A 27516-nucleotide genomic window follows, 5' to 3' on the forward strand; every position below is an offset into this window, starting at 1 on the left:
CCATTGCATTCTATGGGTGATTTGTACTCCTCAGTTTCTTTATTTTATTATGGGAAAATTGTAATAGATTTTCTTGCAAATCGTTTACATTTCGTCATGTCATGGGACTTATTTACTTATGAAGTAACTTCACCATAATGACATTTACTCTGTATCTTAATACGAAAGTGGAGTTGGGCCACAAGTTAATAAGCTACGTAGATGAGAAAATGTAGCATCTCTACAGTTCAGCTACAGACTTAGGCACGAGATACCAATATTTTATGTTGTGACCCAGAGAAAACTGTCACATTTCTACCCGTGTTAAATTTATTTCCTTACTCATTTTTGTTTGTAATACGACACCCGAAAAGCCGATATCGTAAAAAAAATATATAAAAGAAATAGACATTTACAAATCTATTACAAAATATAAACCAGATTCATAACCCAAAATCAATAAACCAAACGTACGAACAGAAGAAAAAAAACAATCATCACATTATACGATTATTAAACTTCACCTTGTACCTCTTTGGTTAAGTCACTCACAGAGAGTCTTTACAACATTATAATTTGAACATTTTTACGAACATTACTATCAAGTATCGCAGGTTCGCTAATATTTTTTTTTCGTCTTTTTTTATGGTTTAACTTTCAGTCAAACACTTACTTCTGTTCATAAAAACAAAACCACACATAAAAGTTTGTACGAGAATCAATATATAATGGACATCCACCATTCAAATATGTATATATATTGTCTACATATAGTTATGACTGCATGTATGGCTGTATGCATGTATATCCAAATGTTCAATACATTTATTGATAATGCTAAAAGCTTTTCTTCAGTTGAACGTATTTCAAAAGTTTTCAAAACTTTTTTTTTGAAATTCAGTTTGGTTTGTTGTTTTGAAGTGTAAGCATGTTAACACTGATTGCTGGTTGATGGACAAGATAATCGTCTTTAATTTTTGTGTTAAATAGAAGTTAAAAAATCTTCCTTTTCTTAAATAGAAATTATTTTTTTACTTCTTCTGTTGATTGAAAATTTTTAGTTTTATTAGCTGAAAAGTGCATGCGGAAAGTGCATTTTATTGTTGTTCTAAATTAAATTTAAAAATAAAATAAAATAAAAAGTAAAAATTAGTGATAAATTAAAAACTTAAATTAAACAAAAATTGTTAAAAAATGGCTCTGATTTTACGAAACATTGTGGACGTATATTTCTATCTAAATGACGAAGCTAGTGGTGAGTTGATACGTTTTTATGATGTTGTGTTAATTAGTGTGAATTGGACATGTCTGTCTAAATTAACGAAAAACAAAACAAAAATTACTTAAATCACATCGTTATCCATATTAGCATTGTTATAAAGCCATCACAGCACCTCCATCAAATTGAAGAAAAAAAAACGTTTAAATCTATCGATGGAACATTAACGCAAAATGATTATTATAATTTAAATGTTAATTGAATGTAATCAAATTCGCAAACAAAGATGGTATATAGCGCTCTACAGAATCGGTTAAATATAATTGGGCATGGGAAAGACACTAGGATTAGTTTTTAGACCGATACTTTATGTGGGCTTACTTATGTCGTAATATTAGGATTCGGATTCTGGCGTATCAGGCAACCCATGTGCCATCACGTTTGAGGGATACATATGTAGATCCACATAGTGATAAGAGTAAAATTGGTCAAATGGGTGAAGGGTGAAGGGTGTATCATTGGTTGCCTTTTTAATACGAATGCCTTCTGTAAACATTTACAGAAGATTGAACTCATCTACAGTGAATCGACGGAAAATCCTTGAAGAAAAAATTAGGAAAGAATTTACATTCAATCAGCTAACTTTACAGAAATTTTCCCTCAGGGGATACTAGAAAGGAAAATTTTATAGAAAGAAAGGATGAAGCCTGTTGAGTGACAGTTCGATATTTGAATGCAAAAAAACATGCTATGCTGACCTTAATTCTCAGGGATGACCATAGTAATGTGATAATGACATCTATCGTATCGTTACTATGGCCATGGAAAAGTGTCTGAGTGTGAAGATTGAGTGGATATAAGGCGAAGTTAATCGAGTTTCTGTCTGAATTATATTTGATAAAAGTTTTCCCTCATCGCTAGATTTTCATTACGAGGAGAGAAAACTGAAATTCGACATGTTTGTTTTTTGGGGAATTTTTCTGTCCAAATTTTTTCCATGCAAAATTAGTTTAACAAATGAAAATCTAGATTTTTTATTTTAGTATTTCATTCTTGTTACAAGCGCGCGCCTAACGAAAATTCAGAAAATATAAATCTGAATTTTCAACTGTAGAACGAATTTCTTGTGGAATCAATCACAAACCACAACAACTCCCAAATCAGAAAACCTGTCGAATTTCACCTTTATCGTCCCGTACAATTGGCAACAATATATTAGGAATAACGCTTCCAAATTCGGAATTATTTTTAAGAATTTAATTATTAAAAAATCTACAAATTTCTAAGAAAATATTAAGGAATTTTTAAGAATTAAATTCCTAAATATAGACCTGGTTTTCAAATTCACTTTTATCCAATCATTTCGTTGATTTCTTTACGACTTCGTAGGGGGCTATTTGTAGCCGGTGTTAGTTTTTGTGAGTGAAAAAAATGTTGTGTAAAATTAAATAATTTGCGCAAAATAATTACAAATCGAATCCGAAACATAATTAAATTCAGCATTTCTCCTCCCATTTATTAAATCTTATCAAATTATAAACGGTAAAAATTGGTGGAATGATGAAATTATAATTAATTTTCCATATTATAATTCACATGATGTCTGTATGTAGAAAAAGATATTCTATTAAAATCAGATACTTACCGACGAATAAAAAAAAAATTTCGATGACTAGCCAAATAAATCGTTTTATTTACGGACATTACAAATTTATTTACATAATATTTTCTTGCCCATTTTTTTTTTGTCTTTCTTGGTTTAATAATTAATACGACGACGTACCAATAACATAAAAATGGTAATATTGGTCATGTCAATTGTTTAAGCTGATGGTTATATTCAATTTGAAATTGTAATATCGAGTTTATTAAAAGAATCAAAAAAAGAATTGCAGTCATCGTTGCGACACTTTTGATAAATACGAAATGGAAAACGGTTTTTAGGTCTGAAACATTTTCAATTTAATTTTTGTTTTTTTGTTATTACTTGGTGCTCCACATCGAAATGGAAAGTGTGCATGGAACTAAATTCTAGTCCAATTTTAATTTCGTGTGTAAAATTTATATCTACATCATCAGCGGTCAGTGGTGCATATTTCACTGTTTCGAATTAATTTATTCCATTTGATAATGGAATAGGCTGAGCTAAGAGAATTCCGGTGGAGAAAGAAGTAGTAATGACGCGTGCGAACACCAGGATATTTAGAAGACAATGACTATAACTGATTAGATTGTTTAGTGTCGCTTCAAAAAAAGTCAAAACAAATTAAGCATTAATCTGTCGAGTATATGCGTAGAGCACGTGTTGCTGTAGGATGATCCGATAATGATCCGATAAATATTATTTTGCGGTGACTTGGTAAGCGTTTCGCTCGATAATTTTTAATTAGTTTTCGCTAACAAATTTTACTATCGGATCTACTACTTCATTATGATCTAAATGTTATCAAGTGAATGATTTCAAATCTTTCACAGCATTTTTTAAACAAACTTGTTTACTGTGTAAGACCGCACTCGTCCGAGCTTGTGGCTCATTCTCGAATTCGTTATCTATAACAGATTTTATTTCCTAGTCAGTCTGTGATTGGTTAAGTTGGAACCTCAGGGTCTTAGAATTCCTTATCCTTACTGAGACTGGATTCCTGATCCTTGCACTAGATGTGCAATTTTCACTCATGAAACACAACATGGTTTAACAGTGACCAAAAATACACTGAAGGCCGCGTGCTCTTCGGGTGAATTAAGCGTATATTCGAAGCGCAACTTTCACCCCTAGTTTATACAAATAACTGTTGCTGCATTTCGGTGATTTCGGCAACAGAAAAAAACGTTTTTCACACATAAATTAAGTAAATAATTATCTGTGCTGCACTTTCAACCTATATCATTGTTGAATTTCCGTATACCTGTTATTCTGCTATCGCAATTCATTATTATTCACCAAAATTTTCGAATATTTAAAATATATTTTTTTTAAATTCTATTGAACACATTAAGCACATAAGTTGATTGAAAAGTGCTAAGTCATCGCCGATTCTTATTATTTTTTGTGTGTGAAAAAGGAAAGAAATTTTTGATAGTACGATGACACGTTTTTGTGATTTGTGATTTTCTTATAAAATTTAAAATGGTGAAAGGTCCTTACTCGAGAAAATGTTACATTTTCAATATGACATCGCGACCAACAATTCCGATTCCACTAAAGTATGTGTTGCATCCATTTTATGCTGAGAGAACTCATTACCATTCTGTATTCGGTTCGTTATTTATGGCCTTCGCAGAACACAATTTTAAGTTCGACGAAAAAGGTCTGTAAATGTTTATTAGTGAAACCGGTACCCTTATCATTCATTGTTGGCTGAATCTTCATCTATTGGCCTTGTGTAGTAAATAACGTGGTAAGCAAAATACCAACGTTACACATGTTTTGCTTTAAGATGATCAGTAATCGGATCTATTACTTCATTTTATCGGCGTGGGGCACACGGTGCTAAAACAACGCATTTTTCAACTACGTAAAAGATGAACTCGCACACGATTTTTCGATACCAAAATTTTGTAAAAGGAGTCATTAAGTCTATGACATGGCTAAACAGCATTCGCAGCAATAAACCTGCGTGTGCGAGTTCACCTTTTACGTAGTTTAAAAGTGCCAGATTACCCGATACCATTTTATCTAGGTATTTTCAAGAGATGGTTTTCAAAATCTTTTACTTCATTTTTCGTTAACATGCACTTTCGTCAGACCTGGTCGCTTATTCCTGCATTCCTTATCGATAAAAAATGATAGCCGTCCGTAACAGGTGAATGACTTTTGAGAATTTGTTGTCGTAATTCTTTCTGATCACATAATTGTCCTGTAAAAGTCTGAAACGAGAAGAAATTATGGCATTTGAAATACCTTCGTTTTTACAGGTTTTCATGTGACACATTTTTCTCATTTCCGTTGATTCTAGTTACTACCTGAATGGATGGAAATTCCTTTTCGATTCATCCCATTGACTAATAGGCTAAAAGATTGTCGGTAAAAAATTCATTGAATGTCTCATCCAATTAATAATAAACGTACGTACGTGCAACATGTACATCAATTATATGGATTTTCCTAATTACCCATGTGGACAATACGGTAGAATTAAAAATCCAAGATTAAAATACAAATTTTGTTTACCTTGCGTCGTAAATAAATGTTTGTTTTTAAGCATTCGGGGCTTGATGATCAATTATATTGATATACTGTTGCACACTACAATGTACATTATAGTCATTCCCTTGATGATAAAGACTAGTTTTCAGCTATTTTCGAATCGAATTTCTCAGTTTCTATATTTACGGAAAAAAAAATTCTATTTGCTCCGAGAAATAAAAATAATGTTTACGGTCACGTAAATTACCAATTAATTACTTTGGAATACATTTAGCGATGCGACGACGTGTGTGTGTGCGTATTTTTGTGTGTCATTAATTCGACCCAAAAATATATTTAAAATTAATTAACAAAAATTCACAAATTATCTTTTACGTTAACTTTGATTTCCTAAAAATCGACCACCAAAAAAAACCATTTACAATTTTACATTAACATAAACAAATGGATCTATGATCCATTATAAAATCGAAATGGATCTTGACTGGTACACACAAGTGAAGGAGAAGGAGAAAAAACCCACTTGTTATCAATTCCAATTAAAATCTCTACTATTCCGTTTGTTGTAATAATCAATCGAAAATTTAATTTTAATAATCGAATATCAATTATACACATGTCTCGAGATTAATTTTTCTTTTATTGTTAATGGCCGAAGACCAATAAATTTTCAAGTTACCAAATCGGTGGAGCATTGTAAACCAGGAACACAACAACGAAATATTAACATTTCGTTTTGGCAAAAATGGTCATCTTCTTCTTGTGCCCGGTGTAAATGTCATAAGTTGAAATCAAAATTGGTTATTTTTCAAAAAAAAGTCGAATTGTGTAAGACATAAAACACCAGCCAATCAATCGATTATATCGAGCCTTTCTTTCAATCCGAATCCATTAATTCCATTTCCATAAACGCACATTTACGTTTTTTTTTTCAATCGGAGAAGACACAAAAAACCAATTAGATTTTGAGATGTCTTCTTGTTTCCATTTCACCCGAGCCAGTACGTGTACCAAGTTCACCAGTTAACGGTTTTTTTTTCGAAAATAAAAGCGATCGAATCTCTTTTCTGAGTTGATAAACTCAATCAAGGTACGATGCGGCTTGTGTCAGGAAGTGAAATGGTAATATTGCGTGCGGTATTGTAATTTGTAATGCAAGTGGGCGAATGTGATGATGTCTATACGCGCGTCAGTAGACAAAATCAGCGCTCTTTATGTCTTATCTAAGACTTCCGTCTAAGACTAATGTAGGCGGCTGTAAAATCGTACGTGCAGTATCGTTACCAAATTTCATAAACATTCGGATTAAGAAGACGACACATCTTCAGCGTGACATCCAATAGAATTGAAAAATGGTTTCGGCTTCGAACTTTCGAGCGGGGGTCAAGATAAATTCTAAAATTTAAATTATTCCAAGAAATGTTGTCGGAACATTCGAACAACAAAATCATGAAATCGTAAACGATACGTGCGCATGCGTATTAGCTCTAGCTTACCTAGAAATCGTACACATCAATTCCTAAGTGCATGAGGTGTTGTTTACTCCACAAAAATTCTCTCATGAGTCACGAGTCTCGTAATGAAATTCGGAGATTCAAGTACTTTAGCTAATTAATGGACTTGGAAAGCTTAAATATTTTTTCTTATTTGATTTATTTCAAAACATCTTGAATGAATTATGAAGACAAATAATAAATTTGTCGACTGTAAGTATACCTAGGACAGTCTAGGCTAGACTAGAATTCATAATGTTGTTGATAAATACTGTTGTCCTACCAATAAAAATGGCTATCAAAACAAAGGTTCGGCAGGAATTTCGTAAAGACATTATATTGGTACCGTGTAAGGGTAGGCAGATCCACTCAACCCCGTAACGTATTTGTATTGTTTGAGTTTGAGCAACCTTGTGTAACAACATAAAAGCATAACATAAAAGCTCATTATGACAAGAATATTCAAACAAACAATGCATCGGTCATAGAGGTAGATATCGGTCAGGCTACCGAATCAATATCAACATCTATTTACTTTAAACAATTTGCCGAAGAGCTCAACCAAGTCAAAGAATAGCTTAAACGTCACTGATATTTCTGAAAATGTGGTTCACTCACTCACCGATGATGTGCTTTTGTCACACACTGTTGACCAGTGAGTAACCTCTCGGTCTGAAAATAAGATGACAAAAAAAAAATCGAAAATTTTACCATGTTAATTGGCTTGACATAATCCACATATCGATTATGCAAAGGTCTATACTTACAAAATATTTGAAAAGTGTGACATTGAGAGTCTGACTGGATTCGTTTAATCGAAACATTATATCGTTCAGGTGCAATGACTCGTTCGAAATGTAATTTAATGTTTGTTCCACTATTGGAATACATTGTTAGTCTTCTCAATAATTAGCAGGTTACATTTGGTGCTATATTATGGACAGATGTGAACGATATAAAAAGACCGATAGCTTTTCGTCATAATTGAAGCGTGAATTATTCTCATGTAAATGGAATTTATTTCCGTTAGAAAGAGTATTCCACATATTTTTGGCCACCCCTCGCGCACATCCACATTTTTCCTGTGCGTAAGACAAGATCAGCCTAATTTGTTTTCGAAATACTTGAATCAACTAGATTAATTTTGGAATCACATTATTATTGGCACAGATTATTGGTCAATCGACATCTTATTCACGCCGTGTCAGTGCTTCTTCTACTTCAAGACATACTGCATAGCCTGTCATTTTAACGCTTACTAGTCATTTAGAGAGCGACGTATTGGCGTATAGTGTTAACCTGTCACAGACCGCAAACATAGTAACAGTTTTACAACCTGATCTATTACTCCATTTGATCGAAGATTTTCATAGATTGATTTCACAAATCTTATACTTCATTTGTTTTGAACATGTTTTTTTCTATGCAAGACCTCTTTAGTCAGAGCTTGTCGTTTATTATTACTGGCGTTGTCGATAACAGATGACAGCCGTCTGTAATAGATTAAAATCGGCAGAATTCTTTTGTTCTAATGTCAATTTTGACACTTTACGTCGCCCAAACATCGCTCTCTAAATGACCAGTTAGGTTTTTACATTTATTATACGACGTCAGCGGTATTTTATCCAACTGCCAATATTTAAATTTTTGACGCATTTATTCGGGTTTGATTAACCCGCTTTAGATAAAAATAATTTATTCAGATTTCACATCAACGTATCGTCACAGAATGAATTCTCTTCACATGTTACTCGATACAATGCAATTGTTATAAATCGACTGAACGAAATAATCAAATTTACTTAATCGATCACGCCCGTTCCCACATTTATGACGTCAATTCAAAGTGACGAAAAAAATATCTTCAAGTCAAACTTTTCCGATTATAACAAGCTTTATTAACTGAACGAACAATGTCTTTCATTCACCCACGCAGTAAACTCTTTTCTGTCGTTGTACGAATTTGACATTAAAAGCTCACAGTTTTTGTGTCTCAGCGACTCGTTAATCCCGTTAGTATATTATGCTTAGAATAGATTCCACGCGTCAGTCTAGGGTCAAGCTAAGAGTAATTATACCTAGAGAGGAAATTCGTACGACGAAATGTGGTCCCAACATTAGTTTGTATAAGATACACATTTCGTATAATTTTACACCAACACATGTATGCTTTGACGCTTTTGATAGTACAATTTGTCCTCTTAATTAAGTGGGCAAACCCATACCAATAAACATTTCGCATTTCATGTTGGGACCACATATTTTACGTAATTTTGTTCGAAATATCCTCTCTAGGTATAATTACTCTTAAGGGTCAAGCGATAGACTGTGAATCTCTGGTCCACCAAAAGACAGATAATACAAAAATGTATGTAAAAAGACCTGTGATACCGGTCTACCCCATTCTATAAAACCCACGGTACCAATGTACGTATAACCTATTTGTTACGCAAAATCTTAATTTTCAAATTAATTTCACTTTTACCGATTAGCGTATAATGCAATTTGTCTTTTATGCGCACGTTTCAGTTCGTATAAAAATCGTTAGATGAGTTCAATATCACCTGACTGCTGATAAATTACCAAAAATTTGCATAAATTGGGCGTATTTAAATACGAAAGAGAGAGAGAGAGAGAGGGAGAGACAAAAAATGGTCTTGAATGACCGAAGAAAAAAAAATAATAACGAAAGTGTGACACGCAGTTTAACCTACAATATTAATTGGCTTCATCGCCTAACAAACTGCATTTCAATTTGTCTACATTTTTTACAGTGGTATGGTCCCACAAAACGCAAACCAAAAAAAACAATTTCTTCACAAGATACAGCAAAAATTGCACAATTTTTTAACGATTGATTGTGTCCTGTAAAAAGTATGTCAAATAAGTGCATGACAAGAATTTATTAACAAATGAAAGAAAACAAAAAAATTGACGAGAAACAAAAAACAAAAAAAAAACGTTTGACCTATGCCTACATCTGTAAAGCTATTTAATGTTTCTATGATCACGTTTTGGTACATACACACTACACACCAAAAAAAAAGTGAGTTGTTGCTGAATGAAAATTTCAACCGTCCAGTCGGTCCACCCACAAAAAAAAATTTTGTTGGTTGTCTATGTATATCTGCTGGAGTAAAGTCAAAAAATTATTAATAACGGTCACAATGACACAATAATGATTCATGTAAATAAAAGAAAACGAATTGCGTAAGATCTGCTTAGCATTTTTTTTAATCGTTAAATTCGATATTTCATCTGAAGAATTTTTTTTTTCTTCATCGCAATACATCATGTTGATTGGTAAATTTTTATCACAAAATTTTCAAATTTCGAACAGCAGCAACACAACAATTTTTTTTTGTATTCACTCTCTTGAAAGTTTACCACATTTTACCTCGCCTCGTCTAGCCATATCTCAATAGAACACAATAATTTATTGTGCAAAAGTCATACATAATGTTGAATGATAGTGTCGTACGGTGCGGTGGTCTCTCGCATATAATGTATCTCGAAATTCGTAATATGAATTTTTACACAATTATTATTAGACTCATAAAACTTGTTTATACCACCTAGGTTCGATTGCCAAAAAGAGGAGAAAAAAAATGTTTGACCAACAATAAGTAGGTTTGTACACACATTGATATTAATATAGTCGAAGATATTATAAATGTCATTCGACAAGATCAGAAGATAAAAAAAAAGTTCGACCTTTATAGGTGCGCTGAGTCTCGCAAGTTTTAGAGTAATTAATACAAATGTTTTAGCTGTATGAATGGCATGATAAGATATAGTACACATTGGTGCCTCCTAATTCCCTCGTCATGTCTTGATTTGTTTATGAAAAGAACAAAAATTGTTGTCATGTCATCATACGTCTTTCACAGTGACATAGCAACATTCTTTGTCGAACATAACAAATCCAACTAAAAAAGAAAACAAATGGGCTACCCACTCGTCTGCAGTCAGTATTTCAGCTTTTGTTATTGGATTTTTTATGGGAAATTCAGAATAGAAAATAAAATTAAAAATTTGCAAAATTTGAGAACGATTGACAACCTAGTCGGTATACAATCGATTCAACTGATGCGGCATGGGCAATGACGTAGACTATCACTTACTACAGTGTGATGACCTCGCGCATTTCAAGTTGAACGTTCAAATCGCCATCAATTTGAAATTCAATCGATGGTTTGCGGAGTAAAACCTCTGCGTCATGCTGTGTTTTATATGACTTACGAAGCATGACATTTCGATGCATAATATTTAAACGCACCTTAAGTGACGAATGGGACAGTGGTAGTGTTCGGGAAAAAAATGCAGCAATTTAAGATTGACCGGCTGTACACAATTTCCAAAATCGGTTCGATTTAATGTGTTGTTGTTATTCAACATTGTTCTGCATAAAATCATCGTGAAGTTAGATCAACATACCTAAAGAAGCAACGAGAGTGGGCTGTTCATTCTCTCGTCTCACAAATTCACTTTCATATTAACATAATCGATGAAAATCGTTAACGGCAACAAAATCATTATCGACCGCAATAAAATTAGAAGAAGAAGAAAAAGCAAATTTCCGTATTGTCATCGGAGATGTGAACACACAATAAAAAAGTGCCGATCTTATGAACGGACGAGATAATTATTTCTTTTCAGAATTTTACATTCATTCATCAATTAATTACAGGCAGTGGGTTAAATATAAAATCACTGAATCGCTTCGTTGTATCACTCTTCTTGAGTAAGTGTATGTGACCCCTTACCCCTATGTCTCATCTTCACTTTTAAACGAACTCCAGTTGTATCCATCTGGAACGAACCATATATAAACGAGATGCCATTGATCTCTTAGAGTTTTCAAGAACTGGAACATCGACACATTACTAATTTTTGCAAAGGTCTGCATAGTTGAGGAACAAAGTTGTTCCTCGACTATGTAGACCTCCGGAAAAATTGAAAAAAAAAATTCCTTTAAAGATTAAGGATCAAATGCGCCATCTTTCGTGAAAATCCGGTACCATTTCGATTTTTGGCGCCCTCTCAAAGTTTGTCAATTTACACTGAAAACACACAATGATCGAATACTTTTGAACTGTAGTGTATATCAGCATCTCAGACCCACAATATTTTGAGTTGCATAAATCATGAACAATGAAATTTAAATCCAAGAGATTCGCTAGTTACCGTGGATTTACATAGCAACGTAAAAGTGACAGATGCAATGTTTTTTAAATACTGCAACCCGAAATTTCATTCATAAAATTAAAATTATGAATGAAATTTCGAGTTGCCGTATGAGAAAATTTTTGCATCTGTCACTTTTACGTTGCTATGTAAATCCACAGTTACGGTTCTTCCATCTATTTTATGGTAATAACAATATGCTACTCATTCAGTTTGTTTTACGATCGGTCAAGTCAGTATAATTGAACGTTTTGTGCAATGTTTGAAATTGTGATTAGCATTTCGGTTGTGATAATAATGAAATAAGTAGTTTACATGGTTGACATGTTTGTTCAAACATTCGGATAATTAGTTCAATTTGTGTTCATTTTCTACCGACTAAAGAATAAATTTATCTTTGATCCTTGATCTATTTAAGGTTCTACATTGTATTGAGTTTTTGTTTTCTTTATTTATTTACGATTTTAACGTTCAACGTGTCGCCGTTGCCTTTTATGCATGACAGTATACAAATTCTGAGAAATTATAGTGCGAGCTTTAAGATACCTCTGTAGAGCTTTTGTATTGGAATGCAATTGAGGTTCATCTTGGTTACCCAGATTTCCAGGAGCAGTAATAAAATCAGACGTTACAAAATATGCAGAGCTTTGTTAGCAGAACGACTTTTCCAGAAATTTCAATTGAAAATCCAACACACCTCCTCAATTGAATCATCAAGCATCACTCTTCAAAACTAATAGCCTCGCACCTCCTTGAATTTTCGGAATCAACATATTTAGAAATCCATGTCATTGTTTAATTGCCACGTCGAAATCCATGCCATTTACTTCTATTTAATCCAATTCCAATTAAGTGTCCATACTTCCAAAAATATAATTTTCATGTTCTATTTCCTATGGCCAATTCCTTCTACCACTTTCTAATTCCTGTGGTCAATTCCTTTTACCACTTTCCAATAAATGTGGTAAATTCCGTCTACCACTTCCAAATTTCAATTCTATGCGGTCAATTCCTTCTACCGCTTCAAAAATTGCAATTTCGTCCCACACGAATATCAGCTGGACTATGGCTTGCGCCACTCCCAACACCACTAATATCGTCGATTTCATTTCTCGAACTTCCATCAACTTCCGATGTAAATTCCACATTCCCTTCCCGAGCTGAATTCCCAAGCTCATATATCATTGTCCATGTCCAATGCTAATGTCGTTGCCGTTCGTATTCAAATTTTATTGCACGCAGCCAATTTTGTTTAGAATTTTGCGACCGTCCACCAAATTCCGTACCAGCTTCATTACGACAATCAAACTTTCCATATTTGGTATTTTAATTCCATCTATAAAACTTCTCTGGGCCCATAACCTCTTGGTTATCCAGATTTCCAGGAGCAGTAATAAAATCAGACGTTACAAAATATGCAGAGCTTTGTTAGCAGAACGACTTTTCCAGAAGAATGTTACAATTAGACAGAGGCTTGCAACTAATTTTATTCAAGGCATACTAACTTAGTAAATAGACTACTTGATTATTCAATTGGAAATCCAACAGTTCAAACGTTTTATAGTGTTTCCAATTTACTTCGGTTCTTTTCTAAAACTTCTTTGACATGAAATACCTATATTGCTTTCTTAGTGGTGTTCTATTGGTACAATATTGGAACTTTGAAAATTATTTCTACAGGGAACGTCAGAGAACTTTACACAAGAATTTACTTCAGCTGTTTTTGGTCCACTGGACTAAACAAAGCTGTTTAATATGTCTTTACACCACTCACACGAGCGACAGCGTGTAACTATTTCACGCAGACAATAGGCATGGGCGATAATGAAAATGATTATCGATAATTATCAATTATCGATAATCGATAATTATCGACTTTTTTTATCGAAAATTATCAAAAAAATATCGATAATTGATAATTATTGATATTTTGATAATTATCAAGATATAGATAATTCGATATATCGATATTTCGGTCCGAAAATCCGATATTTATCGATATATTCCGATATATCGGTATATTATCATGAATTTTCAGATAAATATCAAAATATCGATATTTTGATAATTATCGAATTTCGATATTTTGATAATTATCGATAATTATTAAATTATCGATAACGATATGATTAATCGATTATCGATAATTTCTTTCGATTGATATTATCGATAATTTTGAACGTCTCCCATCCCTAGCAGACAAACAAAACCGCTTATCTTAGTATGAGAGGACCAGCTAAAAAACAGCTGTTGTAAATTCATGTATATTTCAGTGACGTCCCCTGTATTCCGTCGGTAATCAAAACTAAATTACAAAATTATTATCGTCCGATTAGGATTATTATTATTGTCACTGCGTCATTTATGAAGAAAAAATGGTAAGGTCATATTGATCTATTTTTAGTTGATACAAGACCAATCATTTGGACAACGAAAATAAGACAGCACAGTCAACCAATCACTTGTTTCGGACTCAATCTGTTTATATCATGTTTAATTGTTCAGAATTAATCTGTCTGCCACGTAAATTAACATAGTTTAATAACAAGGGTTCTGACATCGTACGTTGTAGTGGAATGTAAACTCCAATTAATAATTAAAAAAAAAACCCGACAACCAAAACAAACTAGACAAGCTAGACATAATTTGTAATTAAAATAATTGTAAACAGATATTGAAAAACGAAAACTAATTCTTTTAAGAACTGGCTTACCAATAACAAGTTTTGTGAGATGTTAAATTTTTTTTCTTCTCTTTGCGTGGAATACCCAATTGCAATAACAATTCAAACAAACAAAAAATTGCACCGAGACGTCCGCCACAAAAGACCGATGTCTCGTCAATTTTAATGGACCCATAATTTATGTGTAATTTTCACGGATGGGATATTCCACTTATCGTCATAAGAAATTTAACTAAAAAAAATTGAGAAGAATTTTTGGCAATTTTATCTAAAAACCATTATTAAATATCCGTAATGCTAACTCTCTAAAATGCTAATTAAATGGCTCTGTTGTGAAAATGTTGTTAAATTATATGTAATCTGTGTGTTATGTTATTTCCGATGTGATTACATGCAAAGCTAACGCCCCCGTGGATACCATGGATCTATACTCGTTTTTTTTTCGAAGATGTAATTAAATGTGTGGGTGATCCTTTTTCGGAATAAAAAAAAATAGTTTAAGAGTTTGGTTAACAATAAAAATTCCGTATCACATGTGAAACTTGAATATTTGGTCAGCAGTTAAATTAGCCGCTTCAACTGCATATTATTTCACTGAAAATACTAAAATGTGGAAAGTCATTGGTAAAGTGAATACTCGATGCTCTTTGTTATGTATTTGTGATCGTTTTGATCACTATGCACTGTCTTTGATGAGCCCTTCGCGCCTTCGCCCTAATCTCAAAAAGTCCGAAAAATTCGGTAAAAAATCAGAAATAATTTTTCAGAATTTTTTAAGAATAAAATGCCGTCAAAAAAGCCCTGCTTTGCCATCGCACCACTGCTTCCACTGACACCCGTATGTCAGAAGTCAAAAGATCTCCAAATTTTTATGCGTTGAAACGTTTGCTGAGTTCAAAATAGTAGAGACTCACTTTTAGAATTAAAATGCTTGTTCTGACACAATGATCTACTTAACGATTTTTCACGCAAGAGTGCTTCAGACAAAAAATAATCTTCATTAAGTAATGATCTACTAATACAACGCACTTCAAGCAAAAGTGCTATTGATGACAGCTGCCAAATAGAGTACTTTTTGTATGAAATTTTATCCCCACTCTTTTACAGTGTAAAATTTGGTATAGAGCACAGTCAAGTTTCAGTACCCTATTTAAAGTACCACTTTTGCTTGAAGTGCGTTGACTAATATCATGGATTGTTTTGGTAACGAAAAAAAAATGGTTTTACTCAAGTTACGACCATGAGGTGCCCTCAAAGTTCGCTGAATTTTTTCGGTTTTTCAAACATATCTTCCGAACCAATTAATGGTCGGATTGACTTTATATGGGTCTCAAAGAATCACAAGTAACTTTAGCTCTCAGAAAAAAGGGTTTACGAAAATCGGTTGAGTTGTACCAGAGATATGCCATATCTGTTATGGTAGTTGCTCTCTTAGTGATGTTGCTCTCCAGGGCGTATTTTTGGAAAATTATTTTTTTGAATTTGCTTAGATTTTAGCAAATAATAAACTTATTTTGCAAAAATAAGCCCTGGTTGCCCCCTCTACATGAGTTGCATGTGATGCTTTAATTCACTCCAAAAAGGGTCGTCACAAATACAAATATTTTTTAAGATAATTTAAACTTTTATGTTAAGCCAAGAAGCAGTACTATGCAAACGCTACTCAAATCTGACAGAAAGTGTCCTTAGCCCTTACACATAGCGACGTACGTATGGAATTTCCTTTGTTAGAAACGTCAAATCTGACAGAAGAACAAAAGAAATACGTACGTCGCTATCTGTAGGGCCACTGTTGTCTCACTAAAACTCATAATCAATTATCTAATAACTTTTTCATGCTTCGCGGCCGAAAATGAGGGCAATTTATCAAATTTTTTCGGGTTTTCTGCCTTTTGCATGTTTGGGACGGTTGATTAAAGATTTGTAGACCGCGAAATTGCCTAAAATCAATCGTCCAAAACAGGTATACAAATGACTACTCTCTGTCATATCTACCGCCTGGTGCTTGCCGTTCTTATCGATCGACAAGACATTGCAAAATCAATTTAAAATATATGAAAAACACGCTCCGACTATAACCGCCATTCATAATTTCTTTCTATTTCATTCAACAGATCCACGTGTCAAAGACTTTTTATTGATGTCGAATCCGTTCCCCACAATAGCCATATTGACCGTGTATTTATACTTTATTTTAAAATGGGGACCGAATTACATGCGAGACAGAAAACCATTCAATTTGGATACGCTTATGATCGTCTACAACATAATTCAAATAATTGCTTGTTGTATGCTGCTGAAACAGGTGGGTGGCATTATTAATTGCAGCCGAAAGTGAAATTTCTTTCGTTTTGCGATTTCTGATTTAATTTTTTTTATTTCTTTACCAATTACATTAGGCCTGGACTCATGCCTATGCAAAGGGATACAGTTTATTCTGTGAGCCGGTAGACTTCTCACCGAATCCTGATTCGATAGAGGTAGCCAAAGGATGTCATGCATATTTCCTACTGAAAATTGCCGATCTTCTGGACACCGTATTTTTCGTGCTGCGGAAAAAGGACAATCAGGTGTCGTTCCTTCATATGTACCATCATACCGGTATGGTGGCATTGACATGGACAGCCACCAAATTTCTGCCCGGCGGCCATTCCATCTTTACCGGTTTCATCAATTCGATCATTCATATTGTGATGTACGCATACTACTTGGTAACGGCGTTCAGTCCAAAGTACAAGAACAATGTCTGGTGGAAGAAATATATAACCCAAATGCAAATTGTAAGTACATTCCCTTGGTGGTCATCACATTATACTACGAAAAAAAATTGTTAATTTAATTTAAAAAGAAAAGAATCATTGCGCGCTAATGGAATCTACATAAACTTGTCGGTGATTTTGGTTATTTAGTCGAAATGACAATTCGTTTTTTGTTTGTTTTACTTTTTAGCGTCAATCGCTTTAAATTTGTAATGAGTGTCTGTATTAGCATTATCCGGAAATAAGAACCGAGACTCTTTAACTCTTTAGCACATTGTTTTCCATACAGCAATGTCGCTATGCTAATTTTCGGAATAATTGAGCAAAAAGGAAAAGACAAAAAAATTATAATTAAAAATCAACGCCCGGTAATGCATTGAGCGAACTAATGAATAAATGTTTTGTGAACCTACCATTCATATTTGCCCAGTTACAGATCTATTGAAACACTTTGTCGAGTAAATAGACGGACAAAAATGTGAAAAAAATCTGCGTTATGGTAAGCAGATCATTTATGTGTCTAAACAGAACTCAAGTCGCTTTTTTTTTGTTCTAAAGAAAAAATTGAAGAATCTCATAGCATAAACACTTGAGAACTTTAACAGTAATTAGCACAGAAATAGAGAGAAACCAGTTTTCGGATATCATTCACCAAAGTCCACACATTTCCTCTTTGTCAGTATTCTATGAAAATATAGTGAATGAATGAAATGATAGACTGAGCTCTTAGTACATTTATTCAGTTCCCCTCATAATACAGTAACCAGAAGCAAAAAGGTATCTGAATTAACATCTTAGATAGCAGCGGCTGACATAACTAATTGTACTAGAAATGAATAGAATTCTAAAAAAAAATTGAGCTTTAGTTTCCAAACAGCGCTTTCCTACATTAATCATCCTAATGGTTTCGGACTTAGAGTAATTATACCTAGAGAGGAAATTTGTACGACGAAATGTGGTCCCAACATCAGTTTGTATAATATACACATTTCGTACAATTTTACACCAATACATGTATGCGTTGACGCTATTTCGCTTTTGATAGTTCAATTTGTCCTCTTAAACACACATACCAATAAACATTTCGTATTTCATGTTGGGACCACGTATTTTACGTAATTTTGTTCGAAATTTCCTCTCTAGGTATAATTACTCTTAGGTTTCGGATTGACGATTCGATTTTGCGTTTGGGGCTTTTTGTGGAATAATAATAAGTCTAGTACTGCGATCTAGGACTGGTAATAAATGTTAATGAAACTTGTAACTTAGTTTAAAACAAGGCATCAGAACAGTCGGAGCGTTTGCTGCGACTTAGCCCCGTACGATCCGTAATCCTATTTCGTCCGTAACCATAATACGTCCGTAGCCGTAATACGCCCGGAACCCTAATACGTCCACAACCCTCTAATGCGTCTGTTACCAAAATGCAAGTCAAGTTGGGCATGGTCAAATTTACTGAAAGTGTTCATTTTTAAAATTGCGCATAACGCAATTACGAAAGCCCGTACGAAGTACCTTTCAAATAAAACCAACAATTTACGATATTATTTTAGAAACCCAAAATTTTTTGCCAACTTTCCATTGGGTATTCAATTACCTCTCAAATAAAACAAAAACTAGCAAAATCGGTTGAGATTTACTCGATTTATGTGCAAAAAGCACTTAGGGCCGAGTAGCGGCCTTAGTCCAAGGGCGCAAATTTGAAACTTTTTTTGCCGTCATTCTATTCGGCATTCAATTATCTCTCAAATGAAACAAAAACTAGCAAAATCGGATGAGATTTACTCGATTTATGTGCAAAAAACACTTAGGGCCGAGTAGCGGCCTTAGTCCAAGGGCCCAAATTAAAAACTTTTTTTGCCGTCATTCTATTCGGCATTCAATTATCTCTCAAATGAAACAAAAACTAGCAAAATCGGATGAGATTTACTCGATTTATGTACAAAAAACACTTAGGGCCGAGTAGCGGCCTTAGTCCAAGGGCCCAAATTTGAAACATTTTTTGCCATCATTCTATTCGGTATTCAATTATCTCTCAAATAAAACAAAATCTAGCAAAATCGGATGAGATTTACTCGATTTATGTGCAAAAAACACTTAGGGCCGAGTAGCGGCCTTAGTCCAAGGGCCCAAATTTGAAACTTTTTTCGCCACGTTCTTTTCGGTATTCAATTACCTTCCATAAAAAACTAAATCTGGCAAAATCGGATGAGATTTACTCGATTTATGTGGAAAAAACACTTAGGGCCGAGTAACGACCTTTGAGCCCTCCCAACAAGCTCGCGTTGCATCCTACACAAAAACAATGTTCAGCAACTTTGTTCTACTCGTCAATACCTTTCATTTGATATATCACAAGCAGCTATTACGTGCGTATTTCGGTAGATATCGTCGAAAGACTGAAAAACACCTATAGGGCCCTAGCTCTGGAAGGGCCGACCCTACCATGCCCATTTTCGAACTTGACCTTACTTTTGTCGATACCAATCGGGGAAAAAAAAGAATTTTGAAAAAAGGTTGTGATTTGCTCAAGCTAGAGGGGTCACGGACGGACGGACGGACGGACGGACATTTTTTTTATTGCGGATTCGTCATCTATGAACATAACCAAAAGCTTTGCCCTTACTGTCTGCTTCCAATTCGACGTGTTACAAACGGCATATTAATCTTATAAGCCCCCAGTACTTCGTACGGGGCTAAAAAGAGCAAAGTTTCTAACATAGTCTTCCTATGGGAGCCTGGAATATGTAGATAATATTCATAGTCTGTACCTTGACATTGAAAGTGAATTGAATGTGAGACGGGACAAAATCACTGCAATAAGAACACATTGCTGCATGAATTTTGCACTTTTCGTTATATAGAAATTCTTAGGTGCTTGCTATACGTAAGGCGTAGTTTTTATTGGAATTTTGTCTTACGGCTACCGGATACCGTGAGAAACAAAAAAAAATTTATAAAAAATTGTAAAAACCCGACCTGTTCCCGTTGACTTAACGTCAAATAGTTTCTTTTTTGTATTTTGTTTCCAACATAAAAACTAAATGAGTAATCTGTGTGTTAATCGTTGATTTCACCATTTTTTTTTAGATTCAATTCTTTATGATTGGCACCCACTGGGCAGCATTACTCGTCCAAGACAGTTGCGGCTATCCTCTCTGGCCCGTTGCAATAATGATTCCACAAAACTTTTTCATGTTGGCTCTATTCGGCGACTTCTATCGTAAAGCCTATCTTCAAAAACGACCCAAAACCGAACCGGTACAGGCAAATGGTGCGAAAAAGCTCACCAACGGTACGACCAGCGTTACAAATGGCCATACGAATGGAGGTCACAAAAATGGATTTATGGTTAATGGCACTAATGGCGGCACGAATGGATCGTTGATAAACGGGTTAACGAAGCGGGCCAACGGCGTATCGACCGACACATCGAATCTGCTGCAACGGCATTTAGCAACGTCACAACAGTTTGATAATATTTAATTTAACAGACAACACACATCATAACCGAATTGATCACAATAGTTCTAGACGATAAAAGCAAAAATGACGAAAAGATTGATTTTAAGTTTGTGTAGCTGCTAGATTTTTAAGTTTCTCTTTTATATCTGTAACATACCCGTAATTTAAGTATTTAATTTCATTTGTGTTTATCTTTTCAAATTCGATTTTTTTTCATATATCAACTGAGCTAAGCGGCCGTCCATGAATTATGTTTCGGCATTTTTCCAAACCGCGCATCCGTTTTATCGTACCAAAAACTACACGAAAATCATAACTTTTTCGTTCACTTCGCTCAGTTCTTAGAGTGTGCACGGAGAGCGATTTCTGACCAGTAGTTTTAATCCGCATGTTAATGCTTAATTTCCTCTTACCAAAAAGTACTCCGCGCGAGAGACAAAATTGATTTTTTTCAATTTTTGCTTTTATTATTTGACAGCTCGCTCTCTCACGGAGTACTTTTTGTTGAGTGAAACGGAAACTTAAAGCGTAGATCGCACTATACTCCGTTTACTCACCGTTTTCAAAATAACAATAAAAACGGTTCTCTCTTTCCATTGTTGCAGCATAAACGGAATGAAGAGCAGATTGAGCTTTAAGATTTACTTTGAACTAATATGTGGTTCACGAGTCAAAATGAGAGAAATTACACCGAATTAACTGGGCTTACTCTCAATGTTTGTCATAAGCATTCGACAGCTGACCCGCAGATCACTTAAATTGAACTGGTTTTCGCTCTCCATGAACACTGTACTGAATCAAGCAAATTGTTTTACTGAACTCCTCTCCCATCTTCCCGTTCGATTCGCATTTTCTGGCACTTCCTCCTCGCTAGAGCCGAACATAATTTCTGAACGGCCCTCTTCCAAAATGTAAAGAGCCGACAATCGATTGACCATTTCATATTTTGTTTCGTCACGGGATCGCTATGCCCGTAATGTCTCTCATGATACGCATTCTCTTTCGGCCATTTATTATAAATTATTCTCATTTCCATCGATCGAAAAATGTTATGGTCAATTGATTGTGGTGTTCTTTTGTTAAGTTAAAATGACATTTGAATTTATAGGTAAAATAATGAGAAAATAGGCGGAATAGAGGGGTGGATAAGTACGTTGGAGATACTAAATTATTAAGATTTTAAATGAAAATATCAATATGTAAGCTTAGGACAATGAGGAACTTTTGACTGTGAACAAACAAAAAGCTGTTCGACAGTGTGCGTTAAGTCGAACTTGACTTGATCACTAATCTGTTAAAATGCCATCAGAAGAACCATAACAGGTGTGATGCTACAATACTGACAATAGAGACTTAGTTTGGTTTTCAAATAAGGACGTCGTATGTGGAACTAACCACATTTTTAATTAACTTTTTATGAGGAACGTACAATTGTTGCAATTTTTGTGGAAAGAAACGTTTTTCAACTCTTTTTAAATACCATTCCACGACTGCCTCCACGAACATGGACTAGCCAAATAATTTACGTATTCCGGTCACGATGCCGACGTTTCGGAGATAGAAGGCATCCTCTCGAAATCGGTCGGAAGTAAATTCACCTAGTGACAACTGCAGTGACATTTTCACATTTTCTATTTCAAACTGGCACAGTATGGGAACACGTATGGGATCTAATACATCTAACCATACCAGTACATAGCTGTGAAATGTGAAATGTCTTTCGCCAAAATAGATCATTTTCAAAAACGTTTAAAATGCCATCCCCGTTAAAAAAATCATACAAATGAATGAACGAACGAAACATTTGACGAATCTAAAGTGAGGTTACGTCTGAAAGTACCGTAACCTGAAGATGATCTATTCATCTAAAAAAATCCATGGGAAAAGTTAAAAAAATTGGGAAAACTCGGGAAAATCTGTGCAAATTCAAAAAATTCAAGTCCCTGATTATCAGTCTCGCCCACGAAAACGTGCTTCTCGAATAATTTGATCGACTTCTAGTTAAGTTGCCATATTAATTTTGAGTTTTTTTTCACCGTTAGTATAAGTATGCCGAAATGGTAACGTTTCGGATTCAGATGTTCTTTTAGTATGACTTTGTGCCAATCACTGCAATCATAACTCGACTAATTTATTTAGTAAAATGTCTTGGCGAGTGTGTATGTGAGTGCGGAATAATCTTCTGAAGAACCAATTTTTAAATGAATTTGATATGACGCATGAGTCTAGAGGTAAGGTTTAGCGTACGGACAATAAATTAATGTAACAAAATAATTATAATCTCAATTGTAATTGTAACGATGAATAATTAAATTTTGTACAAAGTTAACAATTAATTAATAAATAATCTTTTTATAAATCCGAAAAATTTCATTAAAATATAGACGATTCGCCAATTGAATCCAAAGCTTAAGCTAAAAAAAAAAGCTTATACTTCATGAATCAACAGTTTGTCTAGTTCTACACCACTTTCAAAAATTTGGCAAGAATCATCGTATTAACTGGAGATTTTCACGATCAACAGATTTCAGTGCTTTCTATTTGAAATATCTACTTCGACAGCCTATTGTTTAATTGCAATTTCACTGTAATTTTATCAGATGGCGCCAATTGCCAAAAATATTACAGATGACTCATGTGCAGATGCAAAGTTTTGAGTTATCCACCTCCCGGGCAAAGTGTATTACAATATCAATATAAATATCAATGAAGAACCATTTTGACACTCTTTTCGCGGACCATTAATTCAAACAAGGTACTTCAAGCAAAAGTGGTACTCTAAATAGTGTACTGAAACTTGACAGTGCTTCATTCAAAATTTTACACTGTAAAAAGAGTGGGGATAAAATTTCATACAAAAAGTACTCTATTTGGCAGCTGTCATCAATAGCACTTTTGCGCTGACCAAAAAAATGAATTTCTTCAAACGTAGTAGAACGAACTTTAACTAGACACCTTGTCCCAAAACTGTTTTTTTTCCAACTGGTACAATAATCTCCGATTATTGGGGCTGTTCTCAATTATATATTTCGACAACGACTTATATCACTCTATCATGCTTCCATTATGATTATCCTTCCCGTTTGTTTTTTGTGTCTTCATTTCCGTTTCCATCAAGTTTACTTATATAAGACTCACGATCGACACCGGTTCAATATCCAACACCATTAATTGGTAGCCTGCTCAAGGTCACTCGTACGAAGAAAAGATCAACACTTTCCAAAATCTTTTGAGTGATGGAAATTATACCCTCGTAAAGGGCATCAGCAGACCCAGACAAGGAAAAAGCATAAAATTAGTACAGTCGAAAGATCGAAAAATCCAAGGTAAATATAGTGAGGAGGTAATGCCATTCAGACGCGCGGCCTAGCACATAAGTTCGATGCCAATGACATCTTTTTTTTTAAATGGTTGACTACGATTTACTTGTATTTCACAAAAATATTTTCGCTCTCTCACAACAGATGCCCGACTTTCTATTCCATTTTTTGCTTTGAACAAAGGGATGAGATGGCGTTTGTATCGAACTTTATCGATCGGCTTTATATGGCATTACCTCCTCACTATATTTACCTTGGAAAAATCGAGGAAAGATAAATTAAGGCAGTCAAAAAACTCTACGGGAAAAGGAATGCAGCTCTGATTCAACGAGATACAATAGTGCTACTAGTTTGCTGTCTTTGTTCATATTAAATCATAGTCGACACCTTTTCAATGACTTCGTATTGTATGGTCGATGAAATGAGTCTAAAAGCTAACAGCAATATTATTAAAGGCAACAACATTTCTATACTGACCAGTCCCGTGCGCATGTATACATTGTTATATAACAAATCAGTAAAAAAAGCCTTAAAGGGTAAATGTGACGCAAGTTCTTCATCTTACTTACAAAATAACTGATTCAGTTTTATTCCGTTTAAATTCTTTCAGTACATTTTCTAACAATATGTTCCTCAACATCAGCCACTTGTGACGCAAATTTCTTGTTGTAAAATATTATTCCACAAACTTTTTTGATCAATTTTTAGTTGATAAAACTTTGCGTACGGCACACAATGCGTCACCCTCAGTTCTTGAGGGTTTTTTGACTGATATCACCACTTTTGTAAGTGTGTCATTTCGACAACATCCAAAAGCTTATGGAAATTAAAAAATTCATGAAAAATCAGTCTGAATTCCAAAATCTAGAAACCAATTTTGGAACACCTCACTTACATCGAAAATAACCCAAATTCATCGAAAAATTCGATGGAAGTTACGAAGTGCCAGAGGAATCATCTGTCATCCCAAAATTTAGGAACCAACCTTGGAACAACTCACTCATGTCGAAAATAACCCAAATTCATATAAAAATCCGATGGAAGTGAGGAAGTTCCAGAGGAATCAGTTGTCCCAAAATTTAGGAACTAACCTTGGAAAACCTCACTCTTGTCGAAAATAACCCAAATTCATCGAAAAAATTTAAGAACCAACCTAATGGAAGTTTATACTTAATGAATTTCACACCTTTCACATTCATACACATCCATATCATGCACCAACATTTTCAACACACACCCACACACATACTAATTGGCTTATATATGGCGTTTGTATGAAGACTTTGAAGAGCTCCAGCTCCCAAGATATGGATTTTTCCATCTTTTGAAAATTCCATTCTTATTTTTGGGCCATTATTAGCCTACAACCAAAATTTCAGGAAAATCTATAGAAACGTTTAGGAGTTGCTGGATCCCCTTTTCCATAGGAACTAACTAACTAACGTAGGCGATTTCAGTTATCTGAAAAAACGAAATTTTGCTTATTTTCATACAAACATCAATATTTCGAAGTTCAATATCTCGGCCAATTTTGAAGCTGCAGTAACGTGTGATAGCTCGTTGAACTCGTATGGATTCCTAGATTCCAGATATCCTAGCTTGTAGCCAAAGGGAGAAGTCAAAAAGTTGCTGTAAATATGCTCCGCCGTCACAAAAAAAATTAAACTTTTTTGGTAGGGGACTTGCGTCACGCCCGCTTACTAACGTGCGGGCATGATAAATAAATTGTTGTACGGAATTTGGTTAATTCGGAATCGTGAAACTGAATTAAAATATCATCTCCTACATGGTCATCTGTTTCCGACTGTTTCATTTGAAATAAATGTAAATCAAGACGGAAGAGCTAACGTTCTGTTTTTTTTTTGTTAAATTAGAAATTTGTATTTTGATCAATGTGAAGGTCACTAACTGGAACCTTGTGAATTTCGCTCAGTGCAGTTAGTGAACCTAAGGTGTCTATTTTACTTAACGTTAATTGTCTGAGAACAATTTTTTGTTTGTTATTTCATTGGATTCATAGTCTGAGCAACGTTAAGCAAGTCGACGTTCACAAAAGGAAAATATTGTGACTCTGATTAAATAGAATACGTAAAAACGTTCAGTTCTTCAAAATTGATTGTGAATATATATAATAAGAATTGCACGCACTCGTTCATCGAAAGAAAACATTTAAAAAAATATTTGCTTGATAATTACAGCCAAAGAATCATGCATAATGGGCAGACATAATTTATGACATAATCTGAATCAATAGATATTGAACTTTTCTCGCTGTAATAGCTAGATACATTCGACTATCCAATCAAAAGGCAGAATAAATTCATCTTTAATGGCCGAAGGAGTCACAGTAATTAAGATTTACAACAAAAACGTGTTTTCTACAGCAAAACGGTGTTCTATTAGCAATAACATATCTTTCACCTTCCTTATGTACTTTTTCAATTTTGCCGACCTTGTAACCGATAATTTATAACCATTTTAATAACTGTCGCATTAAACCTAACAACGTGTAACGATAAGATTCTACCGCAGCATACAAAACACATTGGCAATAAAAATAGGAGACGGTAATTGCTTTCAGAACCCAAAAGGTTGCATTGAATTTGTTTTAACGTCTTTGTCACATATTGGTGAACAATAAATTGTGCCAATGTCACTGGTGCTAAAGGTATTCAATTATCAATAAGCATATTGATTCGTATGTGTTGATTGTGTCAAGACGACATGCGACGACCTTATATTTGGGGTTGCAATGCTTTTTGTTTATAATATCGACAGTGAAGACTTGCAACCCCAATTTATTCGTTGTCGAAATGTCGATGGAAAATTAGGCAGAACACACACTAGTAATTGTAATTGTTTCATTTAGCAATTCGCATAGTTCACATATCGAAATTTAGTAATAACTCACCAAATAGTGATATAGTATTCGTGCTAACATCTTCTTTTTAGTATACTATAAACTTGTCCGACAATTCCTGGGATCGACAATTTGAATTGCCTGTGTGTTTTCGGCTTTAAGGCTACAATCGACAATTATGCTGCGTGTTCCATTGTTATCCCATTTTCGCCACAGGAAAGGGGGCACAATTGTCCACATCAGGTAACATTTCTATTGGACATTAATAGTGATATCGCCAAATCTTCAGATGATTGGGGAACAAGCGGTCTCCGATTTTAATGAGTGATAGCTCGTTGGATTCGTCTTTCAATTCTAGGAAACACGTATCTTCCACTTTTTCTAAAAAAAATTGTTTTCTGTGA

General features: G+C 34.3%; 1 protein-coding gene across 1 annotated transcript; it reads left to right on the forward strand.

The window, feature by feature from the left end:
* Positions 1-897: 897 nt before the first annotated feature.
* LOC119069581 (elongation of very long chain fatty acids protein 7-like) lies at positions 898-21594 on the forward strand. The gene is made up of 4 exons (XM_037173666.1): positions 898-1234; positions 16823-17013; positions 17108-17488; positions 20558-21594. The coding sequence occupies exons 1-4, from the start codon at positions 1174-1176 to the stop codon at positions 20951-20953; spliced, it is 1029 nt and encodes a 342-aa protein (XP_037029561.1). The 5' UTR covers positions 898-1173; the 3' UTR covers positions 20954-21594.
* Positions 21595-27516: the final 5922 nt, after the last annotated feature.

Source organism: Bradysia coprophila, assembly GCF_014529535.1.
Source record: "Bradysia coprophila strain Holo2 chromosome X unlocalized genomic scaffold, BU_Bcop_v1 contig_38, whole genome shotgun sequence".
Lineage (NCBI taxonomy): Eukaryota > Metazoa > Arthropoda > Insecta > Diptera > Sciaridae > Bradysia > Bradysia coprophila.

Coding starts and splice junctions, on each gene's coding strand:
- LOC119069581 (XM_037173666.1), top strand. CDS start 1,174: ATGGCTCTGATTTTACGAAACATTGTGGACGTATATTTCTATCTAAAT. Junction 17,014..17,107: donor GTTGTATGCTGCTGAAACAG/GTGGGTGGCATT, acceptor CAATTACATTAG/GCCTGGACTCATGCCTATGC. Junction 17,489..20,557: donor ATATAACCCAAATGCAAATT/GTAAGTACATTC, acceptor ATTTTTTTTTAG/ATTCAATTCTTTATGATTGG.